This window comes from Dermacentor andersoni, chromosome 5, assembly GCF_023375885.2.
Source record: "Dermacentor andersoni chromosome 5, qqDerAnde1_hic_scaffold, whole genome shotgun sequence".
NCBI classification, from domain to species: domain Eukaryota; kingdom Metazoa; phylum Arthropoda; class Arachnida; order Ixodida; family Ixodidae; genus Dermacentor; species Dermacentor andersoni.
In genome coordinates this window covers 53,210,215-53,227,729 of record NC_092818.1, presented here as the reverse complement: position 1 = coordinate 53,227,729, position 17,515 = coordinate 53,210,215, and the positions used below count along the sequence as shown (strand labels likewise).

Sequence of the window (17,515 nt, the reverse complement as noted above, 5' to 3'; positions counted from 1 at the left end):
TAGATCGACTGCCATACCTGGTTCTAAGGACAAGTTGCATTCATCGGGCCTGTTAGTTTGCCGCACAAAAGGACAAATTTTGCTCGAAGCGTGGTTTTCTTGCATGTCCGCAATTATGTTGACAAGCTGCAAAGAAAAAAAAAGCGCAAGAACTTCTTTTACGCCGTTACACGACATTCAGAGTCCCCGGTGCATAGAGCCCATTTAAAGTGCATCTGAAAAGCTGTCCTCACCGCAGGAAAATGTGCAAATTTTTTGTGCCTATTATACTTTATATTTTTATTTCAAGAAACATCACAAGAGGCATTACACCACCTTCTATACCCTGACTGTTAGTGTATTGAATGGAAGGAAAATAATCGTTGAAGAAGATTGCTAAAAAAAGGGTAAAAAGATATCTTGTATTTCTAAGATGCACCCACAGAAGCGTGGACAATGAGAACATGCAAGTTGCGGTTTTGCTGAAAGAATGGCCGATGGGGGCCGTGCTGCTGTATGAACGAAAACTCTGCAGGGCGAGAGGCAGCTGTTCGTAATACGCTGTGCACGCGCGCAGTTTGAGAGCGCGAATTACTATAAGCGGCACAGAATAGAACGGGATCGAAACAAAGCGCATTCCATCAGACTGGTCGGAGTAAAATCATCGTTAAAGGGACACTCAAGGTTAATATTAAGTCAACGTGAACTGTTGGAATACCACCCCAGAAGCCTCGAAACGCTTGTTTCGTGCGAAGAAGAAACTTATTTTAAGAGAAAATGCGTTCTGAAGCGTCCGCGTACCTCTAGCGCAGTTCAAATCACCCGCCCTCCGATCGAGGAGTATTGACGTCATGGTCTCATAGTGACGTTGCGCCGTCGGTGAGTAAAACGGCTCCCGCAGACGGCGCTACGGCTTTTCTGCACAAAACGCAAACGCGCGGCCAGAAACAGCCAAGACAGAGCCGACAGTAGCGCGGAAGCGTAACTATGGTGGCTAGCGGAAGGGAAAGCGCGCGACGATAAGCTGGTTCTTTATTTTATGACGCCAACTTCGACGCTCGTTGCAATGGATGACCCTGACAATGACACATTAGCTCGCGATGCTGGGCTCGAGTTCAGCTATTTAAGCACTGATGAACGTGACCTGCTGTTGAGGGCTCGCGCTGCCGGCGTCGTTGCGTACTACCACGACGACGGCCTGCTTTGAAAGGCACTTCACGCGACTTCGGTAAGTCGGCGTTGAACTCGTAATCCTCTGGACGAAAGTGCAGCGAGCACACTACGTGATTTTTCGGCTCTTTGCCAGCGCGCTGTGGCAGAGGTACGGCACTTAACCACTTCGAACGGAGAGGTTCACTCGTTGGCACACAGTGATAAGTAACGTTGGATTCGCCGCTGCAACTGCCCTTGGCCAAGTTCCGCGGACCGTTCGCGCATCCCACGACATCACATGGACGTGGCATTCTCACGGCTTGTTCCAAATGCAAGTTTCGCGAGCCAGCAGGACCACCGCAGCACGACGCGATAAAGAAACAACTGAAACTCCAAAGCGCGCACGGCGCAAAGTCGAGCGCGCAGAGTCGAGCGAAAACGAAATCTTTCGATCACCCATACTACTCAAGGGTAACATCAAAATGTTATTTTTCCTTAGAGTCGAATAGAAGTAGACTAGTAGCATTTCCTTCCATCTTATAATCGAATGAAATGATCTTTTTAATACGAGTAGTTGAGTACTAGTGACAAATTATGATGAGGAGTGCTTTCGTCATCGGGCTAGTACCGGATGTCGCTGGGGGGTCTCAAATCGTGTCATGCATTTACCTCAATTTCTCGGTTACTAAAGCTCTGTTCGCGATTATATTGACGCCTTTGACGTTCTATTTGCTTTATCACTTTAACTTGACTTTCTGGTAACCTTTAGTCTCCCTTTAAAGCAGCGCTACTCTCAAAGCCTATAAACATGGTCGACGGGCAACCTGACAGAATTTGCTGTCTCCACCGCTGCAGCCTTCAAAATCTTTTCAGCCTGAGTCAGAGAATGTCTGCATACGTGGACGAATGAAACACGAACGAGAAATTACTAAGCGTAACCCGAATACGATTTAGCGTCACCACTTATCGGGGACGACGCTGATGGTACAGTGTGCGGGCAGAAAGTATGTTGATATTGCACGTCGTTGATATCGGCGGGAGCTGGTAAGAAGTAGCGCGTTATGCTTAGCCTCAACTTGTTGGTGTTTCAATCGCCGACGAGTGTAGGTATCGCGTCGTTCGATTTGGTGAATGCGACACGCACTCGACGATACCGTGTGTCGAATTTTTGTCGTTCGATAATCAGTAGTTAGAGAAATATTGACAAATGTTACCAAAAATAACAAAAAAGTGCTGCGTGCAGTTGAACCTTTGGACGACGTTGCTCCGATAGGAATTGCGCAGTCAAAGCTTGACAGCGTGTAGAAAACTTAACGATGAACGTAAGGAAAACGACGTCGTAAGGAAATAACAACGCTGCGGACCTCTTCTTTCGCATAAATGGAAGTTAGCGTATTTGGAGCACGTGCAATTCATAAGCTGACGCAACAGAGTAAGCGCACGAAAGACAACCATTTCTTTCGGGAATCACAGCATGCAGAGCGGGTTTCATTACCTCATTTTGCTTGTCATTGCTCAGGACGGCAGTGCCCAGAACGGACAGCTTTTCGAAAATCCTTCTCGTCACCGGATCCTCGAACTTGGTCCACTTGTACTTAGTGACATTTTTCCAGACTTCCAGATCCAGTTTTTGAGCCTCGAGCGTCACTTCCACCTAAAGAGAAAACGGATAACGTGCTAAATGCGAACAGAATGCACATACACGCACGTGAGCATACACAAGTACAAGAACGTACTATGTGGTCTGCTTCGACACGCGCAAATATTATGCTTCATAGGCTTCGATACATCCGTTGGTAAAGCAAGAGACCGAGCAAAAGAAATAATAAAAAGACGGGAGAAGTTATTGTTCATTGTAAGAGTTGTCGGACGGTCCTACCGCTGTCGACCAGATGTAGGAGTCGTCGGACTATCTCGCCGCTGCCACCATTTGAAGGAGATGAAGGTCGTAGACAGGAACTCGGTGAACAGGATTTATTTACATATTAACAGTTTAAGCAAGATACATTGGCAGTCTAGCGCGACTCCCATATGGAGCCCGCAAAACTAACATACAGCAAACAGCTTACGAGCACACAGCTCACTACTACATTTCGAGCATGACAGAGCACTCAGCTCCCGACAACGAACACGACACGAGCACACTGTAGCAGCCGGCAAATGATGCTTATAAGCTCTCCGCTTGACGTCATAGTTCGACGTCATCGTTCGGCGTGGACGGAGCACGAATGGTCGGGAATGTTCGTCCAATCATTGTAAACTTGCCGCCGCCCCGCAGTATGGCTCACACACACAAAGGCACACACGTTCGAGCCTACACACACAAAGGCTGACACGTTCGAGGGCCCCGTGGACGGAAATGTTCGTGTTGCACTCACACACAGGTGAAAAGGCCGGACAGTTCTCGGTACCGCCCAGCTTTCAGTGCCGACGTCAGGGGGCTTCGTAGAACTCTGCTTTGTCCCGGATGGCTCGGCCAAGTACCAATTTCCTGAGTTGATCGCGCGCCACGTGGCTGCCGGCTCTTCGCAGTTCTCCGAAGGGCGCCCCGTCTGGTGGGCTTGGAACACGTGCAGCGGGCTGAAAGCTGGCACGTTGCCACCCCGTACGGCCATTCTTAACAGCTCCTCCATGGCCCGGAAAATCTCGCCTGGCCAGTGCTGGCAACCGCTGGGCAGGAAGAGAATGGCTGGTGAGCAAGATGATGGCTTTGCTCTCTGCAACCCCTGCGTACTTGGAATGCCTTCAACCATCTTACAACAACTGGCACAGAAGAGCCGACCCGGCAACACAATACCGCTCAGCGTTCAAACGCCCGGAATCAGCTGCTAACCCACCAGGCCTCCTATCACAATTCCAATGCAAGTCACTCAACTGGGAATCCCAAATTTTGCCCCAAAATTTCGTGCCGCCAAAGCGAGCGTTCCCGTTCCCTTTCAGTTCGACCAAACCTGACTGTCGTGCTGCACAAGAGTAAAGGTTTACGCAGAATTAAACCGAAGGCTCTCAAACACCAATACCCAAACATAACATAAGCAGCCTAACTTCACGAACAGCCTGTTCTTACCCTATCGCAGTGGTGTACTTATCTCACGTACTGTTGCCACTGAACAGTCTGGCCAACTCCACAGGTACGCAATCACAATCGCGCTAGGTTTGTGGTCCCTATTCCGAACACGTGCTTGCATCCTACAAAGTTTTCATCACGCTGACTCACATTTGTTCCTTTAGTCCACACAGGACACGTTCCTTAAACAAACAACCACACTTGCGTAACTTACGCAACACAGAGGAACCTTTGAACAAATGTGTCTTTTACTAACTAGCTCTTCGCACGCGCACCAGAGAAGTCAGAATACGGCTGCCCTCGACACACACGAGCAACCCAGTCATCAACGTTCTGCTTCCTTCCGTCCTCACAGGACACGCGCTAATGGACCTAAGAGCTCTTCTTAGTGCAAATCACGCACTTACTGAAAATCTACGCGTTTAACCTTAGAAAATTCAAAAACACTTAAAAAGAAAGAAGGTTAAATAACACACACGCGCGTTACGATAGGCCTCTCACAGATAACCTTGACACTCAGGTTACTTACACACACACAAAAAAGAAGCCTATATACTTATTAATGAACACCTCGCGAGACTACAGGTTTACTTAAAACGCGTCTTTCAAATCTCGAGCTTCTCAAACAAATCATAAACAGAGCTCATACCTTACATATTGAAAGAAATCCTAGTCTCAAATCGCGAAAATTTGCAAATGTTCAAAAATAAAACAAAACAACACGTTTTCCTACTACGGAAGCTCTCCTGGCCTCCCGTTCCCGATTGCTTACGACTGACTCATACTTTCAGCCGAACCCGAGGTGGTCGCGGTTTGAAAGCTACTCTGGCTACGGAGGAACAACAAAAGGGCTGACTCACTATCAGCTCCCCCAAGACGTTACGGTCTCCTGCCAATTTGCGTCCTCGCGCCCCGCTTTCAGCATGACCTCGACTGACCGCGTCGCTACTCCCCACCTGGTCTCGTCTTGCCACCTTGCGCTTCTTTGTACTGCACGCTGAGCTTCGAAGAGAACGACGGAACGACGAGGAATTTAACTGCCCCGTGCCCTTCGTCCGCGTCCGTGCAGAACATGCTTCTCGGTCCCCCTTTGACCGGTGGCTCGAACGTGTTTGATGCGTCAACATCGTCCGTGACGACCGCACCTGTCTTTTCTTCGCGCCCTGCCTTTTCGCGCCTGTCGCCGTCTTTGGCTTCGCTACATTAGCCACCGCATTCCGATCCTTTCGGCGCTTCTTTCTGCGGCGCTTTCTCCTCGAACTCTCTTTCATGCCGTCATCTCGCGCCTCGTGCTGGCCGTTACACATCTCGTCGGCCCGGATCGGTCTCTTACCCGCACAGTCTGAGTGATTTACATTAAAATCTACTCTCACTTTGCCTCGACTGGCGGACAGCTCAACCGACTCTGGCACAATGCAGCAGGCTTTACTCGAGTTATGCAACTCGCACCCTTGCGAACTGCCCTCTACTGCATTGCCCAGCTCACGCTGTGCATCTGCACACAGCCCGTCGGTATCGATCGCTGTCTCACACGCACAGTCCGAATGATTAACAACTGAATCATCCCTATCTAGGCTATCTAGACTGGTGGAGAGCCGCACCGATCCCTGAACAATGCAGTTGTTCTCTCGTGAGCTACGGAGCTCGCCACCCCGAGAACTATTCTCAACTGCATCGTCCAGTTCGCACTTCACTTCTGCACGCAGATCTGACTCGACATGGGTGCTCGCGTCTGTCAAGTCCGTAGTATTCTGTACCTCGCTAACGACCTCGCTACCATGAGATGCGACGCACACGCGCGGTAACTGTGCCAATTTGTTCGCAGCTGGCCTAGCTGTCTCTACAGTCCTCTGTTGGCACAGCACCTCGTCGCTCTCACTCTGGCCTTTACCGGCCTCTGCTGCCACTAAGGCTTCGTTAGCTGCTAGCACTTCGAGTTCACTTGTGAACGTGCTGCTACTCTCACAGGTACTACTACTTTCCTCGGCTTTTGAACAAAATCTGCTATTTACTTCCTGCCACTTTCGCTGCGTCCAGCCTACAGATTTCTCAAGCCGCTGTTGACTTCGCTCGATTGACTGCTCAAAACCTTGAATCTCATTGTTCAATGCATCAATGTACTGCCTCGTTACTTCTGTTAGGCCTTCTTCCTGCGAAACCCCTTTCAGTTTCTGCCTAGCTTCTTCCTGTTTTTGCCTAAATTCATCCTGTTCTTGCCTAATTGCTTCCTGTTCTCGTTTTTTACTTAGAATTCGTTTGCCCATTTGCTCTATGAATTTCAAATCATTCTCACTTTCGAGAATTGTCTTACGAATTTCTGATTCCTTCAAGTTCTCATCTACGTTTACCCCGATCTCCTCACACAACCACAACAGGTCAGCTCCCGTCAAACACATTAGGACCATGGTCGCTACTTTAAGCTTTGGCTCTGCTGTCACACAATACTTGTTGCGATACCCACGCAAATCAAAATACAAGTAACAGATCCCAGCGAATCAAATTCAAAAACACAGAGAAATTGAAGCCTGGTAAATCTTACAGCCAAAACCAAACGCTTACCCACTGAAGCAGCACCATATCACCAGTCCTTCCCCGCCGTATCCAGTCAGTTGCAAGAGGTGGTCAATCTCAAGTCGCCTCCAACTTGATCAGGATGCCGGTCGGTCACCATGTGCCAACGTCCGTCAGCTGCCGTTGCTGTCTCCCGAGTCGTAGGCCGATCTAGGAGCCGTAGTCGGATCCCTCCGCTGCCATTCAGTTGTAGATTTGGAGCGGTCGTAGTCGTAAGGATGGAGCTTGGGAGGAACTAGGATTTACTGGCAGTATTTACATTTAAAGCATGACATACATTGGCAGGCTAGCGCGACTCCCATATGGAGCCCGCAAAACTAACATACAGCAAACAGCTTACGAGCACACAGCTCACTACTACATTTCGAGCATGACAGAGCACTCAGCTCCCGACAACGAGCACGACACGAGCACACTCTAGCAGCCGGCAAACGATGCTTATAAGCTCTCCGCTTGACGTCATAGTTCGACGTCATCGTTCGGCGTGGACGGAGCACGAATGGTCGGGAATGTTCGTCCAATCATTGTAATCTTGCCGCCGCCCCGCAGTATGGCTCACACACACAAAGGCACACACGTTCGAGCCTACACACACAAAGGCTGACACGTTCGAGGGCCCCGTGGACGGAAATGTTCGTGTTGCACTCACACACAGGTGAAAAGGCCGGACAGTTCTCGGTACCGCCCAGCTTTCAGTGCCGACGTCAGAGGGCTTCGTAGAACTCTGCTTTGTCCCGGATGGCTCGGCCAAGTACCAATTTCCTGAGTTGATCGCGCGCCACGTGGCTGCCGGCTCTTCGCAGTTCTCCGAAGGGCCGGCTTGGAACACGTGCAGCGGGCTGAAAGCTGGCACGTTGCCACCCCGTACGGCCATTCTTAACATCATACACTGGAATACAGTGTACAGTTCCAGTTCAGTTCCGTTACGTCGCACTGCCATTATGGGACGCCACTGCGATCTTGAGTATTAACTAGAAATTCCTGTGATGGCGCTAGCCGTGATGTGATCCAATGTGGTCAAATAATTGGCGAACTGAATCGGTGCATCGCAGGGAAAAAATGTTGGACGAATTAAAGACAGTTGCTACTACAAGAATGCGTCTGGCACGCTTTGGGAGGTGGTTATTTGTTGCTCAAATGTTGAAATATGTGTTACGGGTAGACGCTGCTCTTACCACAGTGCTCCCGCACGCTGGACACAACCGTAAGGCCCCTAGATGCATTATCCAAACGCTATGTTGACTGCAGCTTCCTCAAGGACGAGTACGGAATCCCGGGCAGCACCTTAGATCATTTTTTGCGACTACAGGCCAGCGTCTCAACGTCAGCATCTCAAAAACGCTAGCTGCCACGAGAGAAGAATGCGAGAGCACGCCTCCTCCCCCCCCCCCCCCCCCCCCGGTGCCTATACCACCTGCACCATACCGCTGTGTTGGACTGCAGTATTTTTCTGGATCGGCCCGCTAAAGTGGTTAGACACAAGAAATTTCCGTTAGGTCTCAAAGAAAGCCACACGCTTTAAGAACAAAGCTGAAAAGTAATAGAATTTTATTGCGAGCACACTTTCATTCACTTCGCAATTGATATTAAAAAAAAACAGAAATGAATATTGGCCCCAAGAGCCATTGGCCACGTGCACTGCATGCAGGCGCGGATATAGACGCGTCTAAAATTTGTTTCCTTGCCTACATGCAAATTTGCTGCTTCTGCAAACATTATTGTATTGCAGTGGTAGTTATGCAGTCACGAAAATAATTCGTGCCGTCGGCGCCGCTGCCGCCTTCGTGCTACTCTGATGTCGACGGCGCATGCCCGGTTCGCGCCCGGAGCGCTAGAGGGACTCCGGACACGCGGTTGCGGAAACGACGAAAGCAAGCGGACGCACCTTTATCGCATCGCGGGGCAATCACGTGTAAAAATACGAGGCTATTCCTTCTGAGAGCACAGGCCGTATATGACTTTCCGGGTAATTAAGGAACCTTTAACGCTCCGATCAATCAGCTAGCGGCTTTCCGCACACTAGCCCACACACTGCAAGCACACTATCATTCATGCTGAGCAGCTGTGCGTATTCACTGGTCTCAGTAGGACGGACAGTAAACGTATAGGCAACGTTTCCAGTCTCTAGACACATTACAAGAGTACCAATGCAGGTTGACATTGATGATGGCGACACTGTGTGGTGTGAAGAAAGTATTATCCCGCCGATATGTACCGAACAAGAATTCGTTATTGACTTCAGTGAAGCCAATTTTTTTTCAGCTATTACTTTCGCAGTTTCTTCTGGATCCGCGTATACCCTTCCCTTTCATACTGACCACGTTCATCATCTGAACATGCAAGACGTTTACACATCGCTTGACGGCGTAATTAAAAAAAAAATGCTTTCAAAGTTAAAACCCAGCTGAAGAACCAGTTCCGACCTAGCTCCATGTTATCTTCCAAAAGCACGTGCAACTGCTGTTGCCAGGCATTCGGTCATAATCAACTATGCAATATCATCGTCTCTGTTACCGTTAGATTGGAAAATAGCGAATATAGTTACTGACTGACTGTATTGCACGAGACTTGAAAAAAACTTTCGACACAGTAAAGCATTCCCTCCTGCTATTTAAGCTTTCGTACCTAGGCCTAACCGAAAGCATGATTAACTAGCTGCATAATTATCTCAATGGCCTTTCCCCAAAAACTTTATTCCTTAGCTGGGAATGTGACCTTGCTGCTTTCACATGAGGTGTGCCGCACGGTCAGTGCTGGGGCCCTTGCTATTCTCAGTTTATATCAACGACATCGGCCTGAACGTCTCATCAACAATCCGACTTTATGAAGATGACTGTGCGTTGGAGAAATTAATTGTTTAGATGGTGCCACCGCCTCACAGTATGACCTCAACCTCATTCTACCCTGTTGGGATACATGGGAAATGAAATTAAATTCTTCTAAATGTAATTACACCCGATTCAGTGGCAAATGCTGTCATCAAGTTTAACTACCCCGTAAATAATGAAAACATTGCTATTCCTGAAGATGTTAGATTATTACGCGTGACCTTCGCATCAAATCTCACGTGGAAGAAACATATTGAAACTATAACCACAAAAGCCAGCCGAGTCCTTAATTTCATCAAACGGAGCTTTAAGTAGGCACTCCAAGAAGTAAAAACAGCGTTGTATACAACCAACGTGCGGGTAATAATAGGATAAGCTGTCATGATATTGGGCCCTTACACTAACGCATTAATTAACAGGTTAGAAGTGGTTAAGAGCCATGCCGCGCGTTTTGCAATTATTTCTTTCCATCGTAATGTGTGTCACCGCCATAAAAAAGAATGTGTACCTAGAAATCCACTGCAAACCTGTCGCTTTTTCAGACATTCCCCAACGAGTTAGCCCATGACAACCTAGACATCGATCGGCAAAAGTTCTGAAACATCCTAAGGATGGGACAACAGCGGGGAATACCGGAGAAAATGAGTGCCGCACCACAGTGTTCCAGTCATGTTTTCCACACAATAGGTGAGTGGAACAACCTACCTTAATACTATTGTTAGCGCGTCCAGTGAGTCGTGTACCGCCTTAACTCGGAGGACATTTGCACGAAATGCAGTCGTGATGCAGAATGGTTCCTATAAGCCCAGTCCACCTCCCCCTCCCTAATTCTTGTGTCTTTTTACTTTGACTGACACGTGTCGTGTGACTCTTACTGAACTTATAGACGGCTTTTTGTTTTGCTTTTATAGCTTTCAATGTATTACAGCGAAGCAGTATAGCTCATAGGCGGAAAGTTTTCATTTTTTCGGGGGCGGGGGGGAGGGAGCTGGGGCCCGATTTCCGAACCAAACACACACACACACACACACACACACACACACACACACACACACACACACGCACACGCACACGCACACGCGCACGCACACACGCACACGCACACGCGCACGCACACACACACACACACACACACACACACACACACACACACACACACACACACACACACACACACACACACACACACACACGCGTGAAGAAACATCACGAAATATGAAAAATACCACGTGACTGCGCTCCCACCCGCATCATAGAGCAGTGCCCTCAAAATAAGGTGATTGAAAGCAACTGCACGCCTGTCGCAAACCCGAAGAGACAGCGCATCACCTTGATAATGGTACGGAAGGAGCACTAACAGCAGGTTTCGCGTTTCGCAGCTATTCTTTCCTCTCATTTCTAGGACGCACTTATTACCCATCTCTCACGGCCGACTGATCACACTGATAACAAAAGCTCCTTGATAACGCGGCCGAAGCGCCGCACTGACTATGTAAGAAACGCGAAAAGCAATGGAATAAGCATGGAATGTTTCAAAATCCCGGCTCTTCTAGCACCGCATCGAAAGAGTACACACGCAGCTATATTTCGTGCCAAAAACTTGCTTTCGCGCCAGAAAACAAATTAAAGTGGCGGTTTTATTTTCATGAAAGTGTATGCGTGCTGCAAAAGCAGATTCGTGCCAAACAAATAAAAGCGAAACAAACAGACCGAGAAATGGCCCACATCTGGAGAAAAGGCAAAACCGATGCGTTCAAGAAAAGAAAATATGCCACTTCTAGATAAGCTGAATTGGCAATCGCGATTGCTGCATCAAAAGTAAAACAACAACAAAAAACAAACAAACATCATATTTCAGTTTGCCCTTATTAGCTATGAACTCGTAAGCCCTGTTGATCATCAGCTGCTGCCTAGAGAACGTGTTCGAATAGGTCTCCTTCTGCAGCCACACAGTACTGAGTCCGCTTTATCACATCTACAGTGGCTTTCTTGATGACCGAAGCTCGAATCCTACGGCAGGCATCCGTTATCATTGCTTTGAGCTAATCTGACGTCCGTCTTGATCATGTGAGTACTATCTTTCACGTAACCCCAAAGAAAGAAATCGAGTGGAGAGAGGTCAGCTGACCTAGCCGACCAATTTACAGGCCCGTGCATTCCAGTCTATTGCGCATATAAAGTCGCACCCAGCCGGTTGCGTGCTCGGCTACTGTTGCGTGCGGATGCCCCATCTTGCTGATGCTACAGAAGTGGAAGACGTGACAGCGGGACTTCGCAGAGAGACTCATCAATCACTTCATCAAGGGTTTAGTCCGCCTGACGCTGTTCATTCAGTGTGTGATCGAAGAAGATGGGACTGAATATAGCACCGGCGTAAATTCCGCACCACGCATTCATCGACCACTGCTACTTTTGGCCGATTGCGTTTTACCCAATGAGGATTGGATACACTTGAATAGTGTGCATTATGTAAATTTACCTGGGCGTTTCTGAGAAAATTGGCTTCATCTGTGCGCATGATGTTGCTAACAAAAAACCGGTAACGCACTCGCATTTGTGAGAAACCGATTCGAGAAATCTAGGCGATTCTACAGGTCCCTATCTTCCAAGCATAGGTGCTCTTTAAGGTGGTACGGGTGAAAGGCTGTCAATTAGGATCCTCCAAACTGATGACTTGGGAATTGGTACCTGGGCGGCAATGTCCCCTGACACGCTAGCATGAGGATTTGAGGCCATAAATGGCACGACATCCGTGCGTAGGCTATAGGTCTCAAAGATGGAATCCTCCGCCGCTGTTTCGGGATGCTTCCGCTTTGTCTTAGGTTTTCATAGTTTCTGATGATAGTCGATGCGTTTGGTCTAGCACCACACTTCTATGACCGATATATATTTGCGGCCTTCCTCTCGTTGCAATTTGCAGCTCCGAAGGCAAGGATCGTGCTTTCCTTCTGCTCATTAGAGAGACATGGCGACTGAGACGAAACAAAACGCACCTATAAACATTCGCACTCACGTTGTCAATTCGCTTTTGTGGTGACAGGTTTTTCGGCAGAAAAAAAAAAAAAGCCATCCATGCACTTTATCTACGCTAAGACAACAGCTATCACAGCTTGTTTCCAACTAACACCAAACGCGACGTGTTAATTCGGACGGGGCGCGGCAGATAAGTCACTAACTCGATCACGATGTTTTTATTTATATCCTTTATTTTGTTCTGGCTAACTCAGAGGGAGCCTGTTCGAGGGCGCTGCTATATGATGCTGTTTGGGTGTCTCAATGTAGCGCGCCGCCGTACAGGGCGGTGACACCTTTTGGCCAGCGCCGCGTCGCCATCTTGCTCTGCGGTCGCCATATTGGGGCGAGTCGCTTGCTGCGCCCGTTCCTTCCAGCGTTGGTAAAGCAGCATTGTTCGGGAGCTTGCGAAGCTGCTGTGTTGTGCGCCAGGGGCTATGCGATTGAATTGTGTTCAGTCGCAAAAGAAAAGCCAGCATGCCAGGATGTTGTGTACCGCTGTGTGCCGGCTCGACAACGAAAGGCATGTGCTGTTTTTCGCTTTCCACGGGATAGGGAACAGGGGAAAATATGGGAGGCGGAAGTGAGGTGTACAGACTGGAATGCGAATGATAACTCGAAGATCTGCGAGGTAAGCCATAACACCTATGCTGCTTCTTATAAGAGTGTTGCACCTGTCCGCTTTTAGGTACCAGCATTGTGTAGTTAGAATAATGCGACGAAGCTTGCTTTTCTTTGTTAGATCATTCTTAAAGCGGCCGGCACACCGCATTATCGGTTTTTCTGTGACGCGAGATGCGACCAGATTTATCTCGATTGATCCGAGCCACGCACGACTATGTCGGATTACAGAATTTTGTCGTTGTCTTTAACATGTTATCGCAGAGTTTCCTTACCGGCTTTTAATTGAACTCGACAGAGAGCGGCGGGTATCCTGTTCATCGATAACAGCCGAGCACGCGTGCTGCTATCGCCGCCGCGAAGTTGTGCAGCTCTTAGTAGGCGCAAGTCAGCCCAATAAAGTGTTTCTTTTAGGAGCCTCAACGTCAACTGTTTGCTGATTTGTAGCAAGATACACAATTGAAGCCTATTGAATGTTATGCACCTTATAATCTCTCATGCCCGACAGCACCGAAAGGCGTTCCTTTATAAAGCAGTCAATATAGTCATGTAATTCGTCGGTTTGAGCATCCCAGTCGGGAAACGTGGACCTAGCTGCACAGTATAGTCATTTCGTCTGAGGTCTATGCATGCAAGCACACGCTATTTTATTTCTGTGTGCAAGAAGCGCTTAGGATTGCGAGTAAATGTGCAAAACCTTTACACACCTGAATTTGCTGGCGCAAACGCATGCTAAACAAGAATATCGGCCAACGCTCGCTCCATTGCCCGCCGGATCTGCGCTCGCTCCAATATGGCGGTCACGAAGGCATGTGTCTCCACCCTCTACGGCGGCGCGCTACATCGAGGCACCCTAATGCAAGTGGGAGCGTAGTCACGTGGTATTTTTATATTTCGCAGGGTTTATTTATCAATGGTGAGAAATTAGTACGCAATTAGTACATCGCTGAAACTACTACAGTTAGATGTCCCTTGGCTGCGCCTATAAATGCCTCATTGACACTTTGATATTTAGGATAGTACGTCTCGAGATACATACTTAATTACAATGACCTAATTAAATCTCAGTATGGAAAAAGTTACTGGCAGCGACTCCGCTGCACTGGAAACAATATGCACTAGATTTTCTTCGAGTAACGCATTGCTCGTTTTTAAAATCTTGGTGAATGATATTTCATTGGGACGCCGTATATATATTTATGACCTCTGCATACAAATGGCGATGTTTTCATCCGTAATAAATGTGATAAATTATTAGAAATTGTTTTTCATGAGTCATTAGCATTGTTTACTGGAAAGAGAAGCAATACTGAGACACATATCATACACGTGCATTTTACGCGCCTTGATGAAAGACTGTGCCGAAGGGATAAGTGAAGTCTATAGGTTTCTTCCATGGTCAAAAAGGCACGCAAAGTAATTTGAAGCGGGGTGAACATACAGCAACAAATTCATTCTTTATTCATAGGCTATCCATACCTTTAGAAATAATCGTTAATTGGTTACCTCCTTCTTTTTCAAAAATATAATGAAATTTTGTCTTGTGTATATATTTAAATAGATATTGTGTATGCGCATAGTGCTTACAGTGTAAATTTAAAACAATGTCGAAGGGAGAAAATACGGATGAGGCTGCCGCCGCTAGTGCTCCAATGCGCTTGTCCTCCTATTGTCAGGATTTGCAGAAATAAAACGAAAGTGTCACTTAAGAGCCATGCGCGTCCGCGCCAACAATAATGTAGTAAGCTACTAGCCCCGGTAAAATTTTAAGTGGAAATGTCGAGTTAAGTAAAAAAAGAAAACCTCAAATGATGCGAATGAAAAAGCTCTAGTAATGACACTTTAGGTGCGTGGGGCGGGGAGGGGGGTAAGCTCCGGCGTCGCCGGAGAGGGCTCAGCACCCCCACGCCCTCGGTAAACTCCGGATGGAGCTCGGGCCCCGGAGCCACTCTGTAATCGGCGCCTATAGTATAGCTCCACCTCTTAACGGGTGTCTGTCGTGTCCGTATGCAAAAACTTGGCAGGCGCGCGCCACTGGCTTCCTTGCAGCACCAGCAGATGGTGCTCGCATCGGCGGCAGCGGCGGCGCCGGCCGTGCGGAGGAAAGAATAAAAAAGAAGCAGAAAGCTCGCCTTCGCGCATAGCTTTCGCCGCGAGACAGAGAGAGAGAAATTTATTTACAGAAAGGCAGAGAGGTCGGCCTGAACTATAACTTGCTCTGGCCTGCTACTCTACACTGGGGAAAAGGGACGGGGAGGGAAAGGGCTGATGAATGATGATGGCATAAGGAAGAGATGCGTATATACAAATTCACAGAGTTGTGGCCTCTCTAAAGCCGTGCGTCCAGCCCAGTGGCTTGGAGAAAAGCTATAGCGGCTCTTGTTACCAGGGCTGCGCTGGTTGCATTAGGCCAAGGACCTCAAAGAAACTCGTCCGATAGCGGTCTCTCATGGATCTTTGCAATGGAAGAGACAAGTTGCTGTTGTTCTTGCGCGTACGTGGGACACACGCAAAATATATGTTCAAGCGTTTACCGGTAAAGACTGCGGTTGCATAAGATGCAGTGGCCGGGAAGTGGTGAATGACGTTACTACGCCTTCGTATGTAAAAAAAGAACGTGCCTAGCTCATTTGTGTTGTGACGGTGCTATGGGAAGGCGACGTATAGTGAGGACTGCTGAAGAGCAGCGTGCATACGAAGCGCGGCGAAAGTGTGTTTAAGTGCATTTCTCTTTCTCTCCGGTCCACTCTTCGTAGGTGCACGAAGTAGCGGCGCAAGCCAAGTCGCAGGCCGTTGAAACGTCTTAGGCTAATAATTAGTTAAAGTGCTTGCGCATGTCACCATGTGAACAATTTCACAATACGTCGCAATGGGTAATCGTTCTCGTCGTTTAACAGCTTCGCTGTCATACCGCCTTCACAGCGTGGATTGGAGACCAATTAGCTTTTTCTTGTTGTTTATATTGTAATGCACCTCCGCTACAGTAATGACCTCTGGCCGCATGTATTGATGGGTTGATGGATGGAAAAAAAATTACCGACGATTACGTTACTTCCTAATGCGAAATTTGAGCGCAGCAAATAAGCTGTTTCACCTTTTCGATAGATTGAGGCAAAGAAATCGAGCAACACATGTATGCGCTATCACAGAATTTTTTTTTATTTTTCACACGTATTCCTTTAACAAAGACTCCACTAACAGTTCTTGACAGTCATGAAGGAAGCTTTGTGGTCGGAGAAATAGACTGATATATGTTCGACTTGGTACACCAATGCTTGATTCTCAAAGACGAGATCTATACAAGTGCCTCGCGAGGTTGTCACAGCCGTGGGACGCGTTACGAGCGAGAGGAACGGGATGTTCTCCCGCATAAGTGTTAGGAAATTGCTGTTTGTCTTTATGTCAACATTAAAGTCCCATCGGTCGTCTCGCTCATGGCTCAGAAAGAACTGGCCGATAATTTCGCAGTGGCGAACGGCAGCGGCAATTTCGGCTCGGGCGGTGCACATATACAGATCCGCCGCCACCGATCTGGCTCTCTGATTGCCACCGCACAGGGCGAACGGCAGCGGCAATTTCGGCTCGGGCGGTGCACATATACAGATCCGCCGCCACCGATCTGGCTCTCTGATTGCCACCGCACAGGGGTTGCATTGGAGGAGGAGCGAAGAAAGGAATTAAGTTCGAGCCGGCGCTTTGACAACCGGAGACTCGCAGGAAGAGGGGGGAGGGGGGCGGCGTGTACACCCAGCGGCAAACTATGGGGGCAGAAGCGCGCGCAGCAAGCGGACAACACGATAAAGGGAGGAGGGAAGAGATAGCAGCGACTGACTGATGCCGCTGACGCCGATAGTGAGTCAACCCCAGCTGCGGAGTTGGTTTCAGGGACAACGCCGCCGATGCCGACACAAACAATATGATACCCTCGCTTCCGCAGCGCTAAGAACCAGGTCTAGCCGTGGGAAGGTGGTCACGTATTCGTCGACGTGCCGGGGCCTACGTGAAATAACCGGCGCGTCGGCAACTGAAGAGCCCCCTATCGGCCACACAAGAACAGGGGGGGGGGGACCCTTTCCTCCTCTTTCTGCATGGCGGCGACGGTGTTCTATGCAGTCACGTTATCTTGACTCTCTAGCGGCGTCAGCGGCATCCAGCGGTATCAGTCGGTCGCTGCTAGCGCTGGGGGGATAAAAGGGGGGCGGAGCTGGTTACGAGGCCGACGACAACGCCGACGACGACGCGAAACCCAGGAACGGACGCCAAAGAGCTGCGCTCTAAAACTTTA

The 17,515-nt window shown here is 48.6% G+C and overlaps 1 protein-coding gene across 1 annotated transcript in view; it reads right to left on the bottom strand.

The window, feature by feature from the left end:
* The window catches only part of LOC126530341 (angiotensin-converting enzyme-like), a 179,329-nt gene that overhangs the window by 150,178 nt on the left and 11,636 nt on the right, over positions 1–17,515 (bottom strand). Inside the window, exons 2-3 of the mRNA XM_055070249.1 lie at positions 2,627–2,785; positions 18–126 (exon numbers count right to left, since the gene is read on the bottom strand). Of these exons, the coding sequence (XP_054926224.1) occupies positions 18–126; positions 2,627–2,785 (268 nt within the window). The remainder of the gene's footprint in view (positions 1–17; positions 127–2,626; positions 2,786–17,515) is intronic.